The sequence below is a fragment of the Nycticebus coucang genome, chromosome 15 (genome assembly GCF_027406575.1).
Source record: "Nycticebus coucang isolate mNycCou1 chromosome 15, mNycCou1.pri, whole genome shotgun sequence".
In the NCBI taxonomy this organism is placed as follows: Eukaryota; Metazoa; Chordata; class Mammalia; order Primates; family Lorisidae; genus Nycticebus; species Nycticebus coucang.
Genome location: NC_069794.1, coordinates 30,873,166 through 30,892,871, shown reverse-complemented (window position 1 = coordinate 30,892,871; position 19,706 = coordinate 30,873,166). Strand labels below are relative to the sequence as shown.

Sequence of the window (19,706 nt, the reverse complement as noted above, 5' to 3'; positions counted from 1 at the left end):
CAACCTGGTAACTATAATTTATATTGCATCGTGTACTTGAAAATTGCTAGAAAAATAAATTTTTAATTTTTATTTTCATCAAAAAATTATACATAGTATAGTATGTGAGGTGATGGATATGTTAACTTGATATAATCATTTCACAGCATATACGTGTATCGAAACATCATGATGTATACCATATATACATAATTTTTGATTTGTCAACAAAAACAAAAAATAATTAAAAATCCAAATAATAAGTTTAAGGTCATGGATTAACATTTATATAGAGTAGCATATATAAAAGTATGCTCTGAGGAATATTAATGCTATAAAATGCTCCTTGAAAAGGAGAGAGGGGATCCATGGGCAAATAAATTTGAGCAATACTGAATACTTAATATGTATTTTTATTTTTCATTTTTATTTATTTTGGAGACAGAGTCTCATTCTGTTGCCCTGACTAGAGTTCCATCAGGCTAGCTCACAGGAACCTCAAACTTCTGGACTAAAGTTATCCTCCTATCTCAGCCTCCCAAGTAGTGGAGATTTCTGGTGCCCACCACAATGCCTGGCTAATTTTTTCCTATTTTTATTAGAAACAAGGTCTCACTCTCACTAAGGTTAGTATCAAACCCCTGAACTCAATGGATCCTCCCTCCTGGGGCCTCCCAGAATGCTAAGATTACAGGTGTGAGCCACTATACCTGACCTTAATATGTATTTTTACAGATTCATAAATTAAAAGCCTCTAAGAACCCCTACAGTAAAAATGCATGTTTAATACAACCTTTTCAAGGTTATATTATTTGGCCTGAGAAACTTTTCACTAATTACTAACAACTAATAAAATTACCATGGTAAATGAACAAATTCTGGGGAAATACTGCATTATTACATATACTAATATTAATTGCAAACTAATTTAAACCATCATAAAAGAAAAATAGAAAATGCCATTCCATTTTTAGCTATTATCATAATAAAAATGCTGAACATAAACTAAATGAATGTTAGTGATACTTTATTATTAAAATTATGGGTAAGAATTTTAAAAATATTATTTTAAAAGTCCTACCAACACTGGCATAAAATCTCCAAAATGGAGAAAACACACTTTTTGTATTAATATAAAAGAAATCTGTCTTTTTTAAAGCCTTTCCCCAACCTCCAAAACTTGGGCAAGACACACATGCAACCAGAAGTTTTCAGAGAATGCAAATGTATACAAATTTTTAGGATAACACCCTACGGCCTCCTGTGATTTTCAGACAAGATAGGGCCTAAGAGCAAGTCCAGTAGCTGCTAAATGTTAAGCTTTCTCAATACCTGAATGGCAGTGTTCGGCATAGATTTCTACTGTGTTAAAAAAAATAATCAAGTTGCTAACAAATTCTGATAAAAGCATTCTCAGATTAAGTAAAATAATCTAAAATACAAAAAATTTAAATTATATCAATAATGACATAGATAGGTACCAATTATATTAATCACATGAATATCCCTGTACTTCAAAAATTTATTCCAATTTTTAAACATCTTTTTGCCAAATATTAAAAATTCTCATATCATATGATAGGGTCAATTTCAGATGGAGTTTATTTCTTACTTAAGTAACCATGTAACTAAATTATAAGCAAGTAGTTCATTTTCTCTTTTATAAATATCCATAGCACCATCTACAGGCAAAACTCAAGTAAGCATATCTTGCAATATTGTTCTCAACATAGTTCTACCACTAGAAGTCTCATTCTTACAGTAAGTCAATTTATATGAATGGATATCTCCATCAGAATGCCTGAAAGGACTTTAATAGTTTACTGTCCCAGGAAAGATAGACTGAAAACAGAAAAGGAAAAGAATTCACTAGAAATGGAGAGACTTGGGTGTACAGGTAGAATTACTGCCACTCCTTGTTAAATAAGATCTTCTTTTAGAGCTCTGAAAAATGTGGTAACTTCCTCTCTTTTCCCTATATCAACATCCCAATACATATGCAAGGGATTACCAACAATCCTTGACTATAATCAAGGGAATATATTTTCAAAATAACCACTGTAATTACGTCTGTTCCTTTTAAGTATAATGTAGTTATAATAAAACATACTTCCAGCTGTAATTCTGTATACTTTCTTCTAAGTTCAGTGACTTCTTCTCCAGCCTGCATCTTCTTATATAAATCCAGTTCTGTATCAAGCAGTTCTTTCTGCATCTAAAATATAGGTATTAATATTTCATGTGACAATAATATACTGCATTCATATAAAACTCTTATTCTCATTTTAATCCATTCATTTATTTTCATTCTCCAGTACTACCACTTCAGTCCAAGCCTTAATATGCCACATCTCCATAATACTGCAAAAGCTTCCTAACTTGCTACTTTCACTAATTTCTCTATAGCTGATTTTCCATATAGCAGCTAGGAGGAGATTTCTATAGCTTGACATGGAGTAATTTCAAGAAATAACTGAAAAGAAGAGCAACAACAACAACAACAAAAAAAACAAGGTGTTAATGAACAGTATATGGTAGGCTTTTATGCAGGAAATATATACATACAAATGCATGAGGGCATACACATATATATACATACATACAGCTTATATCTATAAAGAGAAATATTAGAATAAAATAGAAACTAATGACATTGATCACCTGTGGGAGTAGGTATGAATAGAGTGTATCAGGGAATCAAAGGAGAAGAGATCTTCTATATAGACCTCTTTCATATAGTTTTGCTTTTGAACTATGTTAATTGTTGTACTAATTCAAAAAGTAAAATCAAATCAGCAAGAACTGGGGCCAGGGGAGGGGATCATAAACTGGACACAAACAAACTTAATTGATAACTACACAAAAGGAATAAAAGTTCAGTCTTGACTATAGTTCTTACTTTATATCTTTAGGTGGAATATATTAAGGTTATCAAGAATGCAAATAAACTCTGAATTTCATATTTAGTTAGTTATCAGAATAGTATTGTTATCAATTTTGAAACAATTTTAAATGTATTATAGAATTGTGACAAGGAATATATTGTTGTATCAGTAGTATACTGATGACAACCAAGTTGTCACCATGAGAATAGGAGATAAAATATAAAGAAAAGAACCATATGATGTAAAATTAAAAATATCAATATGAATCATGATTTTATATATACACACACCAAGTATTGTATAATTCTGTAGTTTCTTCTTTAATCACTTAATATTATCTCAAATTATCTTGCTCACTTGTGTATATCAAATAGGTTAATCTACCTAAATGCTCCCTATTTCATCCATTCTGTACAGTGTTGTCAGAACATTATTTGTCATTAACGTTTTATAGCACCAACTACTTAATATAATGTTTAAATTCCTCAGTCAAGGATTCAAGTACTTCTATTATTCTGTCCTCAAGCTATCTTTTCAAAATTATTCACAACTATTTTCCTAAGTACCCACTTCCCACTATAACTCCACAAGATTAAAAAAAGTAAGAGTTTACTTGTATTTACTTATTCAGTAATGGCACTTGGAGAATAGTACATACAGTGGTCACATTTTGAACAAAAGATATTGCCTGAAAGAAACACTAATCTTAAAATTGTAGTGTTTAACATTTTTTAATAAATAGTAATAACAATATAAATGAAAATACCTGAGTCTTGGTTTTTATACTTTTTGGAAGACAGCGTCCAGGAGAAGCAGCTTTGACCTCATCTTTCAACTTAGTAATATTTTTTGTCAAAATCTCTAAAGTTTTCATTATTTCTGCTTTATCTTCAGACTTCATTGATTTATTTTTCTCCAGTTTTGAAATTAACATCTACACATTTTTAAAAAGAGAAAAATATTAAGATATTTACCCCTACCATCATTAACACAACAAACACAGCAAAGTAAGTATAAAAATGTCATAAATACTACTTTAAGTTTATGCATTCACGACAAGGCTAGCAGCCACTAAGTAAAAACAGTAGAATAGTAGTTTTGGTGATGCTAACTATTTAACAATTAAAGTCTTAACTCTGATGTTTACTTTGTGAAGAACTACATTATTATCTGGGTCTCTTAGAAAATAAATTCAAAGCATATAACTAGAAGAAATTCAGTTCTATTACTGAAAAATTATCAATTTGAAATAATATCCATAATTTTATTTTCTAATCTATTTGTTGATATTACTTCCTCTAAGTATTCCCATTGTATAGGTAGTCTGTAGCCCAAAAAGAACCAGAGAAATTTTATGGTTCCTTTCATACAGTAAGATATTAGAAAAATTGAATGTTTAATTACTTTGTCATGGGGACCAATAACTGGCTAGCCTACATTATGATATCCCCAACATAAATTGGAAACTTGATGATAAGCAAAGTAATATGAAGTAGAAAAAGCTACACAATTATTCTGGATTTTCTGGTTCTGAGTCAAGACAGCTTTAGTTTTTGGCACAAAGCACTATGATTTCTCTTAGTCAAGAACTGAGACTGATTAAATGTGATAAACTGGACCAAACACTGTCCAAAAGAAATAATGTAAGCCACATAAGTAATTTCTAACTTTGTAATAGTCAAAAAGAGAAAAAAAGAAACAAAATTAACTTAAAAATACAATTCATTTAATCCAATATACCCAAAATGTTACATTCCAACAAAAATTCTTGTGATGTTTTGTTTCTTTGTAAGTCTAGAGTATACTTTACACTTACAGCACATTCCAAATACTCAGTAGTCTGATGTGGCTACTGACTGCTATACTGGACAACATAGGACTGACTAGAGCAGTGGATCTCAAACTTTCTAATGCGGCGACTCTTTAATACAATTCCTCATGTTGTGGTGACCCCCCAACTTTATTTTCGTTGCTACTTCATAACTGTAATTTTGCTACTGTTATGAATTGTGATATAAATATCTGCTATGCAGGATGGTCTTAGGCAACCCCTATGAAAGGGTCGTTCGAGACTCAGGTTGAGAACTGCTGGACTAGAGGATCCCAAGTCAATAAGGTACATATTGAGAAGGTTCCATTTCATTATCTGCTGAACAAATTACTATGGAGCAATATAACTGAGTGAATATTACCTTATTTTCATTTCATGCTGATGACCGTAAGTCCATTTAAACTATATACACTGTTTAAGGTACCATTACCATTAATATGTCAGTTTTACCATTAACAATTATAGAAAATCTTCTCAAGACTATTTAGTGTAAAATTAAATTCACTCAAAATTATAACATTTGTAAACATATTTTGCTAAACCTAACTTTAACATTTTACCTTCTGTGTTTCAATGTGCTTTTCTAAGATTTCTTGTTTCCTTTTCCGTACATCCTGCTGGAGTTTCAGTGCCTCCTAGAGTCAGGGATTAAAAATATCCTTAGAGTATTACTGAGGATAAACAATATTATGCAAGAGGGGAAAATGGTTATAATGGCAGAAGCTTGGCAACAAAAATTGTTTGTGAAGTCTTCCTACGTAAAACTTAAATATGTATAAAAGTTTCAAAGATCATGGGAACCTTTGTTCAAAGAAAACATTAATATTTACTGATACACTGTGGAAAATAAAAGTTTAGTGACAGACAATAAATACCTTTTAGTCTTTTAATTCTTATTTTGTAATAAGTGCTGAAAAACCACATATACAAAGATTTCCCACATGTACATTTTATGCACTGTACTAACTGTACTTACCTGTTTTTTTTTCTGTGCTTCATTATTATCAACTGCAGAAGTGGAAACAAGTAAGGTTTTTTGTGCAGCTTTCAAGGCAGCTGGATTATACACTGTTTTTGTTAGGCCAGTGGATGTAGACAACACCTACCAACACAAATTCAATTTCTTAAAAAATACATTAACAATGCACGATTTCCTAAATTCTACTTTCTATAAAACTTAACTTCAAAGCACTACTGTCACACTACAACTTCAAAGCACATCAAACTAAATTTATTATATACTTAAAATAACTAAATCATATTTCGTGGTTTGGAAAGTAGGATATAAATGAGGAATATGCTCTAAAATGAAAAAATTTAAATTAACACCAAATACCTATGGGAAAAAGATACAAAGACAAACATGCAAAAATGCCAAAGCAAGAAAAAAAATTACCATTACTGTATCATTTAGAAAATATTAGTTTGTTGAATATATTTAATATTATTCCTAATGATTAAACCAAAAACAAACACAAGAGCATGGCACAGGACAAAAATGGATGGTGTCCCTCAAACAATTTTACAGATCATTTGCAATTCTGAAATATACCTTATTGCACTCATTCTCTATTCCTTTGCTAGCAATGCTCCTCTGCCTGAAGTGACCTTACTCCCATAAGCCCAACTCAGTTTCAACATAACACAGTCAAGATGTCAAGATCTCTAAACATTTTTCTTCTAATCAAGTCCCTATGTTAACTTTTCTTCCTTCAGCTATTAGGTAAATTCTGATAGGTATTTTTAGCTAGTGTTAGCTATTTAATTAACATGACCTTATGATACGTATTTTTTTGAGACAGTCTCATGTTGCCCTTAATGGAGTGCTGTAAAATCATAGCTCACAGCAACCTCAAACTCTTGGGCTTAAATGATTCTCTTGCTTCAGCCTCCCAAATAGCTGGGACTACAGGCACCCGCCACAACACCCAGCTATTTTTTTGTTGTAGCTGTCATTCGTTTAGCAGGGCTGAGCCAGGTTCAAACCCGCCCACCAGCCCCAGTGTACATAGCCAGTGTCTTAACCACTGAGCTACAGGCTCTAATCCCTGATGATAAGTTAATTAACATGTCTTTCTTCCTTATCTATCCTGTAAGGGCCCTGTAACAGGGACCATGTCTTTGTGCTTTTTCCAGTACCTAAGTCTTGCTACCAACTAATTTTGAAACCATAGGTAAGATCAAGCACCATTTTAGGCCTCATGTAGAAAATAAGGAAGTTAAATTTGATGGATCCTTAGGAACCCAAAACTTCATTCCATCAGGGCAAGGATTTATTTTTTCATTTTGCTTGGTTCATTGCTGTATCTTCAGGGCCTAGAACGGTGCCAAGGCACATGGTAAATATTTAAAAATAATTTGTGCACTAAACTAAATGGAAATAATTATAGGTTAGTGTGGATAACCTCTTCTATACAAAGGCCAATTTTAAATACTACATATTTATAGTCTGCCTTTTTTATCCTTCAAAAGCAAAATAGTTACAACTTTCATGGGGTGGTTGGTTACTGGTTCTTAGAACGAAGCTTCATGATCCCTGCAGGGAGATCTACGAATGCTATAAAAACTAAGTATGAAACCATGTATGATTTCCCAAAGGGCAAAAAAAAAAAAAAAACATTCCTTTGAAAGTCTTAAAAGGAGTTTATGACCTAAAAAGGTAAAAAATGACTCTACTATTCAACTACTAAAGCGTTAACATTTGGGTAACAGTCAAGCAGCAATGTGAAGACCACTTTCTAATCTTTCATCATGAGATCAGATTAGGGACCATCATAAAGCTTAAACAACTCATCACTATTCTAAATAATCAAAAATGTCTTTGCCTCTAAATAAAATAAAAACCTAAAATACTGTAATTGTAACTAATTCATATAGTACATCTGATATTTAAAAATAAAAGTTCTCAACAATATTTGATGTGTGTTGAAATCTGATCAATAATTTTCTTCAATGATGAAAACTAATCTCAGGTATCTCTAACAAATAGTGAAATGGTTGCATGTATTAAAATGGGGAGTAAAACACAGATTTCATCAACCATTCTCTGTAATTCTTGAGATAAATTTCTTTCATCCTAACTTACCACACCACAAAAATGCCAAATTTTATTATTATACAAAGGTGAGATGATTAAGGGGAGACACAAGATAATCAGCTGAAAACAGTCTAACTTAATGTTTCACATACTGTTTTCCTTATGAGGGTACCATAACAAGTCGAAAAGTTGTGACCAAAAAAATATTTCTATACTCAAATAAAACAATAATTTTATTTGAAACAATAAATATCATAAACATACTTTCCAATTTCAAATGCATATTTATCACAATAAAAGCAGAAGTAAAGAAACCCATATAATTTATTTCATCCAGCATTTCTCCAACTTCAGCGTGCAGAAAATAATCCTTTTTCAAAGCATCCTTAACATGTGGTATCAGACTAAGCAGTGCTGGTTCAAAGCGCATTAAAGCATCTGACAAGAACGAGAAGGCTCTTTTATTCCTAGAAACATTCCCATTTCCTTGTTTTATCCAGGGACTTCCTTCTATAAAAACAGAACATTTACTAATATAATTCACTGAGACTAAGACTCAATGACTATGAGACACACTATTATTTTATATACCCCTACTAAAGAAAAAAAGGCTGCCGATTATAACCATAAACACCAATGATTACCAGATACAACCCAATTTCAGAGGTGTTAAAATGGAAAAAATGTCTTAAAAGCAATGAATATATAATTACAAATACTGTTCCCTATTTGAATCTACTTGGTTCCAGGGTTTAGATGGTTAAGAATCTGGATAACAAGGGATATATGTATTTTCAAAAGAGAAAATCTTTTAAAAATGAAACCGGTGAAGGTAAGTGATAAGCCCAGAAGAAAAGATATTATGATTCCTAAAAATACAGATAAAGCAAAGAGAGTGGCCTTTCAAAACAACCCTCTATATTTTTCAAATGTGTTTCTGTAGGTACTGTAATTTTTACATATTTATTTTACTTCTAGACACCTTATTGCATTCATTTAAAAATCTGAAGTGTTTATGAATCTTTTGGACTTTGTATACCACCCATGTCATTTGCAAGTGAACAGTTTTATTTCTTCTTTTTATGGTTTTTTTCAACTTTTTTCCTTAGTGTACAGATCTGACCCTCCAGTACAAGACTGAGAAAGGGTGATGAGAATGGAACCTTGTCTTGTTCCTAATCTAAGGAGAAGAGCAGTCAATATTTCACCATTGAATATAATGTTAGCTAAAAGGAATTTTACAGATATCCTTTTGTCAAACTGAGGAAGTTCTCTCTATTCTTCCTTTGCAGAGTTTTTAATGTATCTAAGTAACAAACTGTATCAAATGCTTTCTCTACCAAGATTATCATTCGGGGTTTTTTTCCCTCCCTTATTCTGTTTACATGGCCAATTAAACTGATTTTAAATTAACCTTGAATTTATGGAATAAATCCTACCTGGACACGATGTATTTAATAAATCACTGGACATCTGCTAGTATTTTGTGTAGGCTATTTGTGTCTACATTGATGAGAGACACTAGTGTATAATTTTCCTGTCTTGTAGTATCTTGCCAGGTTGTGGTATCAAAGGTATGGTGAACTCAGAAAATGAGTTCAAAATGAGTTCATGTATTATGTTGTTAAAATGTGTATCACTAATACCTCTTGCTTTCCCTAAAAAGACAGAAGTTACAATATGTTAACATCACCTTATTGTACTTCCTATGTAAAATATTACCATATATAAGTACTTATAAAAGAAAGGAAAAAACACAGCATTTTTCATGGATAAGAATGGAAGGAAAAAGGTATTCTGTAAAAATTACTACAAAAAGTTATCATAAATAAGTACCCAAGTATCATTTTTAATAAGCTCAAGTTGGAACTGAATACCAAAGAAACACAGGTATGATGCTTAAAACCCATACTCAAAATAAGTACTTCAAACAGGTTTTTAAAAGCAGAAATACCTTGCTTCAGTGCAATAAAAAGAGTATCTGAGGGTGTTATGTGGATGCTTATTAATGTAATTACCGTATGATCAATTTTTATATTCAGTAAATAATCATCTGTTCAGAAAATACAAATGTTCATTTATGATAGTCACTTAAAGTAGCACAGAGATGTACATTCTATGTCACCCCAGCTAATTTGAGAATTCTAGTTAGATTAGGATTTTAGTTTAAATATACAAAATATTTTTAGAAATTCACAGTTTTTTTTCTTCCAAGAATACTAAGTATACATTTTTTAATCCACTGATCTATCCTTCCTTTTATTCTCTCTAAGCCCATTAATCTCTGGGCTAGAATGCAATGGGGTCATGATAGCTCACTACAACATCCAACTCCTGGGCTCAAGCTATCCTCTAGCCTCTGTCTCCCAAGTAGCAGGGAATATAGACAAGTGCCACCATACCTTGTCTAATTATTCTATTTATTCTAGAGACAGAGTCTCACTATGTTGCTCAGGCTCCTAATCTTCCTATCTAAAGTAATGAAATTACACAACAAATCTAAATTTTAAAACATCAAAGGGTTAAGAACAACTGTCTCTTACAGTTTAGGAAAAAGAGTATAAGACTTGATCAGCAATAAATACAATGGCAGCTGTTGAATCAATACTCTATATGACATGCAATGTCTTTTAATTATACTCCATAATTTCCCTTTTAAAAGTTCCATATAGGTGTTAACATATCATCATGTAAAGGGACCAAGTATGTTTTTAGATTGGAAAAAAAAAAAAAAAAGAACCTATTGAAAAACCATACTGTATCGTAAGGTTGATATCTAAAACTGATAAAGGACATTACATATTCAATTGATTATACAGTTTACCTTCTTATAATTTAGAAGGACTTTAGCAAGGGTTTATTGGTTTTAACTTACAGAGAGAGTATAAACCATTACATTTGTGTGTTTATTTGGTTTAAAAATGACCAAGGACATTGTAGATATCAATACTAGCTTTGGGCCTTCCCCTCCCTGTCTTCAATTTAAAGAAGAATCTTTTAAATAATATTGGATAATGGGAAACATTCTTCTACTCTTTCTGAGACTTCTCTAAATCAATGCCCCAAACCCCTAAGGGATAGGAGAACAGAAACAATAAAGAAAAATGTTACAGGTTCACTAAAGATGACTAAAAGTTACATCCTAATAAATATTTTTCATAAGAGATTCTTAACAGTATTTATAATTCTTTCCCATAAACAGCATGCTACCATTAATGATTTTTCACAAATTCAGTTAGTGGTTATTATTAATATAGTATTTATTGATATACACAGTGGTTACATATCAGAAAAGTTATAGTACCAATTACAAATTTGTATCCATTTTATTCTAAAGCTACACAAAATACTTTCAAAAAGCAGTAATAGCAAAATACACTATAAAAATTTGGTAAAAGCTATGCATATAGAGTTCAATCTCAATAGTCCAAATTTTGACATAAACAGATCCTAAACACTGGCAGTTATTTTAGATGTCGTCAGAATTGCTAAGTATACCAAGTATAGCAGAACTTAGTGTTTTTTTAAGTTTTGTTTTTAATTGACACATTATAATTATATAAATTTGTGGGTTATATGTTTTAATTCATATATACATCGTGCAATGACCAAATCTGAGTAATTAGATACCCATTACCCCAAATACAGTAAGCTTTTTTGTTCCTGAATTACTTATTATTAAGGAAGACAGACCTAGTCAAAATAAATATTTGGTATTGCCAAATTTAGTAGCACAGCCTAAGCAACACAATTCAGAAAAAGAAAGGGATCAAATGGAAAATTTGGAGGTTTCATGGGAGACATTAGAAAGATTTTTCAACCTTTAAAGACTAACTAAAATTTAGTTAGGAAGGGGTAAATGCAACCACAAGAAAATCACAACTAAAAAAATTAAAAAAGAAAAAAAAAAGGCAAGAAAGGGCAAGGGACGATAAGTAAAAAATTACTTCATATGATAGAAAAAAAAAAAGACTATAGCAAAAGTAACAGAACCAGAATTACTATGGTTATCAATGAGCTGTGAATCAAGCAAAATAATTTAGCTGAGAAGTTGACAAGTTTCTGTAATGAATTAACATTAACTTAAGTCTGAGAGTAGGATAGCGACAGTATAAACTAAAGAAGGAAAATACCAGGATGCCAGCTAAGACACCATACTCAAAGGCCAGGGAACTGAAGGTGGCAGAAGTCTACTATAAACACAAGCAAATGACTGTAAGGCTTTTAGACGTACAGCTTGGAAAATGGTGTTATCACTTCCTGATCTAGGAGATAGGAGAAATTAATTTGCATGGGAAATAATGAACTCATTTTAGGCATGGTATGCCTGAAGTAATGGTCAGATATCCGAGATAAAAGTCTAATACATAAATGAGATACAGATTCAAATTTCAATAATTGCCAAAGGTTAACACACTAAATAAGGAAAACAACATTCTGAAGAACAAGTGAAGATGATAGGTCAGCTATCTCACTGAATGCTTCATTTATTTATGAAATCAATTTCCTTTGTAATCTTTGGAATGGAAAAGGCCATGGAGTAGAAATATGAGACCCAGATAATAGTTCTGGCTCAGGAACTCACAGTATATAGATTAAATCATAAACTATTTGGGTCTTGGCTTTAACATAAATATAAAGAAATGAGAAAGATTATCTAATTCTAACATTCTGTGATTTCACATACCTCAAAATAAGACTAAAGGTCAGGGCATTCACTCATACCTAAATAGAAAAAAATAATACATCTACACAGAACTATAAGACAGATCCAGAAAAGGTTTAATTTAACCAACATTTACCCCCCTCATTAAAAAAAAAAAAAAAAAAGACATGACTAAATGTATTGTAGGCTACATCAGTATCTGTTTATTAAACACACCATCTTTGCAGTTTACACAATAGTTTTAAACAAATGATCTTATTTAATCCTCACAAATCCCAATGAGCAAGGCAAAGATTACTGTCACCATTTTACCAGTAAGTAAAAAGATTTAGAAAAGTTAAGAACACTGCCCAGTGTCATGCAGTTAGTAAGTGAAAAGCCAGGGCTCACATTAAGATAAAATTCCTAATTCCTGGCCCTTTCTATTAGGGTACCAGAATTGTCAAATTAAAAAGCACAGTATCTCTAAGGAAAATAAAGTATTAATAAAAAGAAAAAAAAAAAAAACAAACAATGGAGCACAAGGAAATATAGTGAGAGGCAAGTATTAAAATGCTAATGCAAAAAGTAAAACAAGATAGGCAAATATATTTTCTTTTTCAGCAAATGGAAAGCAAAAAGGTAGAAACAGGTGATATAGATACTTATTAAGAAGCAAGAGTTCGGAACTATGAAAAAATTAAAAATTAAAATGCCACCTGAAAACATTTACGAAGCCAAGACAAACACATCATGCTATTCTTCTTACCTTTTCAGTTGCTGAAACAGATGGCTTTGATACAAAACCCAACCTGTCCTTCACAGATAACTTAGTTACATTCTAAAAAAATTAAAATGGACATATTCAGTGTTTCCCCAAAGATATATAAGTCTGATGGGATTCTGAACATTCTGATTCTACCAATATATAGCAAATCTATGAGTATACCGATGTTAATCATAAAAACTTGGGCATTTTTTTCAAGAAAGAAAAACAGAAAAAAAGTGTGGAAAAACAAATAGTAGGTGATATTAATCATGAAAAAGTATGACATAAAATAAGAAGTCAGGTGGTTGTGAAAGTCACTTCCACACAGAACCATAAATTCTTAGAATACTATACTAGTAAGTGGAAAAGTCTGAACATTCTGAATATTAGATTTGAGTACAGTACTTAAAATATACGCCCTCTGTGTGAGCTTATCAATCATTGCCATTCGTTCCTAAAGTGCATTTCTTTTATGCCCAAATACGCTATGTTTGGTGATGATTGGGAATGTTATAGGATTAATGATTTTTAATAACTAATTATTTACCAATTTACATTCTTTGTGTTCTTATAGAATTGCAACACCTTACTATTCAGGAATTATCTAGGAAAACTATTTTAATAAGGTGGGATCCATTAGGTAAGTAATATACTACAGTCTAACTTTATTTTACATATCAAATGCTGAAACATAGGGATACAAAGAAAAGCTAAATTTCAGAGATTGAGAGTGTAGGAACAAGAGACTGCCACTTAAGTGTGGAAGAATGTGGGAAGGAAAGGACATATGGAGAAGAAAATTTTAGAATCATGAACAAGTGACTCAAGAGTTCTGAGAGAGCTCTTTAAGTACTTGAAACAGTATAGTATTAAGCACGCTAAAGCTGATGGTTTAAGTCTTTGCTTCCCAAAACCTTTTAGTTTAGTCTACTACACAATTGTCTCTGGAATAGAACTCTAAGTAAAAGATGATGGAAAAAATAAGATTTAGTATACTGAACTTCACACTTCAGGTAGTTTTGCTGAAATATACCACCTCCACAAGGTGAAAAAGAAATTGTTCTCATTAATAACTATTAATGAAAGAGAAGAATTTAAGATTCAAATACTACTATGAGAAAAGCAGAGTATGAAAAAAGTTATGGTAATGGTTAAAAAAAACTTATAGATGAGGTTCAAATATGTAAAGATTACCACATTTCTGTGTAAAATACATACAATTAACTATATTTAATCAAATCACTCACAAAAATTAATTTGCTGAAAAACTATTATGTGACAGGCATAATATTAAGACCTTCCCTTTACCTGAGGAAGGTCTGAAGTGGCACTCTGGGCTTCTGCAGGTTCAACAGTACCTGATGGTACTGGACCCAAGCGCTCCTTGACCGACTGCTTCACAACAGGCAGAATGGGTTGCTGGACTAAAGGCTGCATTACCTCAGAACAAGAAAAAAATTCAAACAAGCTGATTAGCTCCGGAGTATGGAAAATAACATTTGTTATTTTGTTATCCAATTGTCCATGCACAGAAAGTTTTAAAACTGCATCTCATAATCAAAAGCTAACTGCCTTCCAATTTCTTCCACACATGCATAGACAAGTTTTCTTTGGATAAAAAAATTTATAAAGTATGGGAAAAACTAAAATCCACCCTTCACTATCTTTTAACAATCAACTTAATAGATTTACACAGGCAACTAATCTAAAATTACACACTGATCAATTCTCAGTAGGCAAGGCAAAGAAAGGAAAAGTAGTAAGAGAGATGGGAACAAAGAATTTATAAGATGAACCAAGAGTCTAATCTCCTGAAATACATAACTACCATCTACTGACAGCCTCCTATCTGCCTACAACTACTATAAATGCTTTATACATCCTATTCCTTATAATTCTCTAAACTAGGGATTAACTTCATAAATAAACGAGAGAGCAGGTTAGAAAGATTTAGTAAGCTCCTCAAGTCAATAATAGTCAACAGTAGCTACCAATAGTATCCAAACTCAAGACTGCCTGATTCTAATACCCCTGGCTCTTAAACACTATGCTAAGAGCTAAGAAAAGTACTTAATTTTATACAAATTTCTCTTTTACCTTTGGGGAAGTAGTTTGTAACTGCTGGGTGTTTCCTTCTCTGTGCCAATAAACCTTAATAAAGCGATTGTTTAATACTGCTTCTGTACTTGATATTGCTTTCTTCGCTTCTTCATATGTTGCAAATTGGATAAGGGCACCTTCGGGATCACCATTATAGGCAACCTAAGATTTAAAATATTAAGAATAGTGAATTTACAGAGGAATCTGTTGCTTTAGACAGGAAAATTCATCAAGAAGCAAAATATTGTTCCTTCTAAGTAAGATTGTATGCATACACTTCTTCATATCTAGATTATTACAAGCTTACTTTCAGTCCAGGAGAAATAGTAACTGATAATTGTTCATAGTATAAAAAGGGCCTCCTCACATACAGCACTAGAGAATGTTGATTGCATAAACGTTATATTCAGGCATTGAAAATATTTGTTACCCTTCATTTTAATACTACTATGAGAAATAACTCTTATATGTCAATGTGTGACATGGCCAAGGTCCACATAGTCTGGAGGAGGCAGTAATCTACTTTGCAAGGGGTAACAGTTAATTAAAATTATAGAAAAATCCATCCATATAGTATCTCAAATTTATAATCCCCACAACACTATTTCCAAAACCATGAGAGAATAAAAATAAAAGACCTACATAATAGCATCTATCACATAACCACATTGATACATGAAAAAGGTAAAATTTCAAGAAATTTTTTTCTTTTTCCAAAATGTGAACTGTACCAAAAAACTTCCAAGTAAAATTTTTTTTAAAGTCCTAACAGATTTTTTTTTTTTTTTGAACCAGGTTACATTGATTACATTTGTTAGGTAAAGTCCCTTATAATTGTGCCCCACACCCAAAAGATGTCACACACTGTGACCCTCCAACCTCCTCCCTCTACTCTCCCCTACCCTCATACCCCTACCATGTACTAGGTCATTAATTGTCATCATATCAGAATTGAGTACACAGGATTCTTGCTTTTCCATTCTTGTGATGCTTTACTAAGAACAATGTGTTCTACCTCTATCCAGGTTAATACAAAAGATGTGAAGTCACCATCTTTTTTAATGGCTTAATATTATTCCATGGTATACATGTACTACAGCTTGTTAATCCATTCCTGGGTTGGTAGGCATTTATGCTGTTTCCATATTTGGCGATTGTAAATTGAGCTGCAATAAACAGTCCAGTACAAGTGTCCTTATGGTAAAAGGATTTATTTTCTTCTGGGTAGATGCCCAATAATGGGATTGCAGGATCAAATGGGAGGTCTAGTTTGAGTTCTTTGAGGGTTCACTGTACTTCCTTCCAAAAGGGTTGTAATAGTTAGCAGCAGTAGAAAAGTGTTCCCTTCTCTCCACATCCACACTAGCATCTGCAGTTTGGAGATTTTGTGATATGGGCCATTTTCACTGGGGTTTGATATCTCAGGGTGGTTTTGATTTGCATTTCTCTAATAATTAGGGATGATAAGCATTTTTCATGTTTGTTAGCCATTTGTCTTCTTTAGAGAAGGTTCTGTTCATCTTTCTTGCCTATTGATATAAGGGATTGTTGACTTTTTTCATGTTGAGTTCTCTAAGACCCTAGTTATCAAGCTTTTGTCTGATTCAAAATATGCAAATATCCTTTCCCATTATGAAGGTTACCTATTTGCTCTGCTTGTTGCCTCCTTAACTGTACAGAAGCTTTTCAGTCTAATTAAGTCCCATTTGTTTATCTGTTGTTGTTGCTGCAATTGCCATTGGGAGTCTTCTTCAGAAAGTCTTTCCCCAGGCTGATATTGTCAAGTGTTTTTCTCATGCTTTCCTTAAGGATTTTTTATCATTTCATGCCTTAAATTTAGGTCTTTTATCCATCTTGAATCAATTTTTGTGAGTGGAGAAAGATGTGGGTCCGGTTTCAGTCTTTTACACGTAGATAATCCAGTTCTCCCAGCACCATTTATTGAATTGGGATTCTTTCCCCCATTGTATGTTCTTGTTTGGTTTATCAAAGATTAGATGGCTGTAAGATGTTAGCTTCATCTCCTGATTTTTTATTCTGTTCCATGTCTTTGTCTCTGTTTTTGTGCCAATATCATGCTGTTTTGATCACTATGGCTTTGTAGTACAGCCTAAAATCTGTCTGGTGCCCCTGGCTTTGTTTTTATTACCACCTTAGCTATCCAGGTTTTTTTCTGGTTCCATATAAAACGAAGAATTATTTTTTCCAAGTCTTGAAAGCACAATGTTGGTATTTTAATAGGGATGGCATTGAATCTGTAGATTGCTTTGGGAAGTATAGACATATTAAGAATGTTGATTCTTCCCAGCCATGAGCATGGTATGTTCTTCCATTAATGTCTTCTGCTATTTCTTTTCTTAGGGTTTCATAATTTCTTTGTAGAGGTCCTTCACCTCTTTGGGTAGGTATATTCCTAGGTATTTCATTTTCTTTCAAACTACTGTGAAGGGGATTGTGTCCTTAATTAGCTTCTCATCTTGGTTGTTACTGGCATATACAAAGGCTAGTGATTTGTGAACATTGCTGTATTTTTTTATCACTTCCAGGAGTCTTTGGGGTTTTCTTAAGTATAAGCCATATTACTGCTAAAGAGAGAGAGTTTCACTTCCGGTGCTTCCATGTGGATGCCCTTTATTTCCATGTCTTGCCTGATTGTATTGGCTAGAACTTCCAGCACTATGTTGAATAGTAGTGGCAATAGAGGACAACCTTGTCTTGTTCCAGTTCTAAGTGGAAAAGTTTTCAGTTTTACTCCATTTAGTAAAATATTACCTGTTGGTTTGTCATAGATGGCTTCAATCAGTTTAAGAATTGTGCCACGTATGCCTATATCTTTAGTGTTCTAATCAGAAAAGGATGCTGGATTTTATAAAATGTTTTTCTGCATCTATTGAGAGGATCATATGGTCTTTTTTTTTGCTTCTGTTGATATGGTGGATTACAGTTATGGACTTTCATGTTAAACCAGCCTTGCATCCCTGAGAGGAAACCTACTTGATCATGGTGTATGACATTTTTGATGAGAAACTGTAATCTATTGGCTAGGATTTTGTTGAGAATATTTGCATCTATATCCATTAGTGAAATTGGTCTGTAGTTCTCCTTTGTAGTTGGGTCTTTTCCTGGTTTTACTATCAGAGTGGTGTTTGCTTTGTAGAATGTGTTGGGAAAGATCCCTTTCTCCTCAGTTTTTTGGAATAATTTTTGTAGCATGGGAATAAGCTCGTCCTTGAAGGTTTGACCGAATTCTGGTGTGAAGCAATCTGGACCAGGGCATTTTTTCATGGGGAGACTTTTTATTGTTTCTTTGATCTCAATGCTTGAAATTGGTATGTTCAGGAAATCTATTTGTTCCTGGCTAAGTCTAGGGAGAGGGTGATTCCAAATATTGATCCATTTCCTTCATATTGTCAACTTTCTGGGCATAGAGTTTCTTGTAGTTGTCAGAGATAATCTCTTGTATCTCTGTGGCATCTGTTGTTATTTCAAAGATTTTATATACCCACACACTAACAAGTAATAAACCCAAAGCTTTTCATTTCAAATGTTTTCTTTCAATAACAGCAGCATTTTTCAAAGTGTTGTATATGTATATAAACCACAGGAGACATGCAGCAACAAAGAATGGAGATTAAGGGCACAGTCTAAGTTAAAACTGACTGCCTCAAGTTTTGGCTGCTGTTCTTACACGAGCATGAACAAGTTATTTAACCTTTCTGTGTCTGTTCTACAGTATAAATAATAATAAAATACACTCCATAGTGATATTTTAAGAATTAAATAATGATTCATGTACAACAGAGAATATACAGTTGAAAGTTGTCAATAAATATTAATTACAAGAATCATTTTAGGTAGTATTTTAATAATCATACATTTGTTAGAGTTTAAAAACATTAATTCCACCAATGTTTAATTAGAAAGAAGCTAAAGGGTTGAACTGCTTTCGAAAAACACACGTTATAAACAATAATGCAGGCAGTATGCAGATACAGCAAAAGCAGTAATAAAGAGAAAGTATTGACCTCACCAGTAATTGAGTAAATCCAAACAGAACAAAGCTGTTTTGCTCCTCAGCTTTGAGGGATGTTTTAAATTAATATTACCAGTCTAGTAACTGTATAGGAATGCCCTGAAAACTTTTTTATATATAGATGTAAATATGATAAATCAAATCAAATTACCATAAAAAGATACTCAAGATGAAGTAAATAACTACAAGATCTATGGGCACATAGATATCTTTAAATTTGAAGTTTGTGTATGGATACAGAAATTTACAACAAACTAGAATATCACATGGTAAATTATTAACAATAATGTAGTTATACATGGGTAAGAGAATATAAAGAACACAAAGAGTTTCCTTGAAATTCTATATATGTTGCCAGGCATGGTGGCTCATGCCTGTAATCCCAGCACTTTGGAAGGTTGAGACAGGAAGATCACTTGCAAGCAGG

The 19,706-nt window shown here is 32.4% G+C and overlaps 1 protein-coding gene across 17 annotated transcripts in view; it reads right to left on the bottom strand.

Moving 5' to 3' along the window:
- Positions 1-19,706, bottom strand: part of RBM26 (RNA binding motif protein 26) — a 105,196-nt gene that overhangs the window by 31,691 nt on the left and 53,799 nt on the right. For 8 of the 17 annotated variants that reach the window (XM_053563377.1, XM_053563380.1, XM_053563390.1 and 5 more), the window contains exons 12-18: positions 15,244-15,408; positions 14,455-14,586; positions 13,147-13,218; positions 5,672-5,797; positions 5,256-5,330; positions 3,631-3,798; positions 2,090-2,194 (exon numbers count right to left, since the gene is read on the bottom strand). In XM_053563377.1, the coding sequence (XP_053419352.1) occupies positions 2,090-2,194; positions 3,631-3,798; positions 5,256-5,330; positions 5,672-5,797; positions 13,147-13,218; positions 14,455-14,586; positions 15,244-15,408 (843 nt within the window). The remainder of the gene's footprint in view (positions 1-2,089; positions 2,195-3,630; positions 3,799-5,255; positions 5,331-5,671; positions 5,798-13,146; positions 13,219-14,454; positions 14,587-15,243; positions 15,409-19,706) is intronic. The other 9 variants (XM_053563378.1, XM_053563385.1, XM_053563387.1 and 6 more) reach the window with 3 other exon arrangements.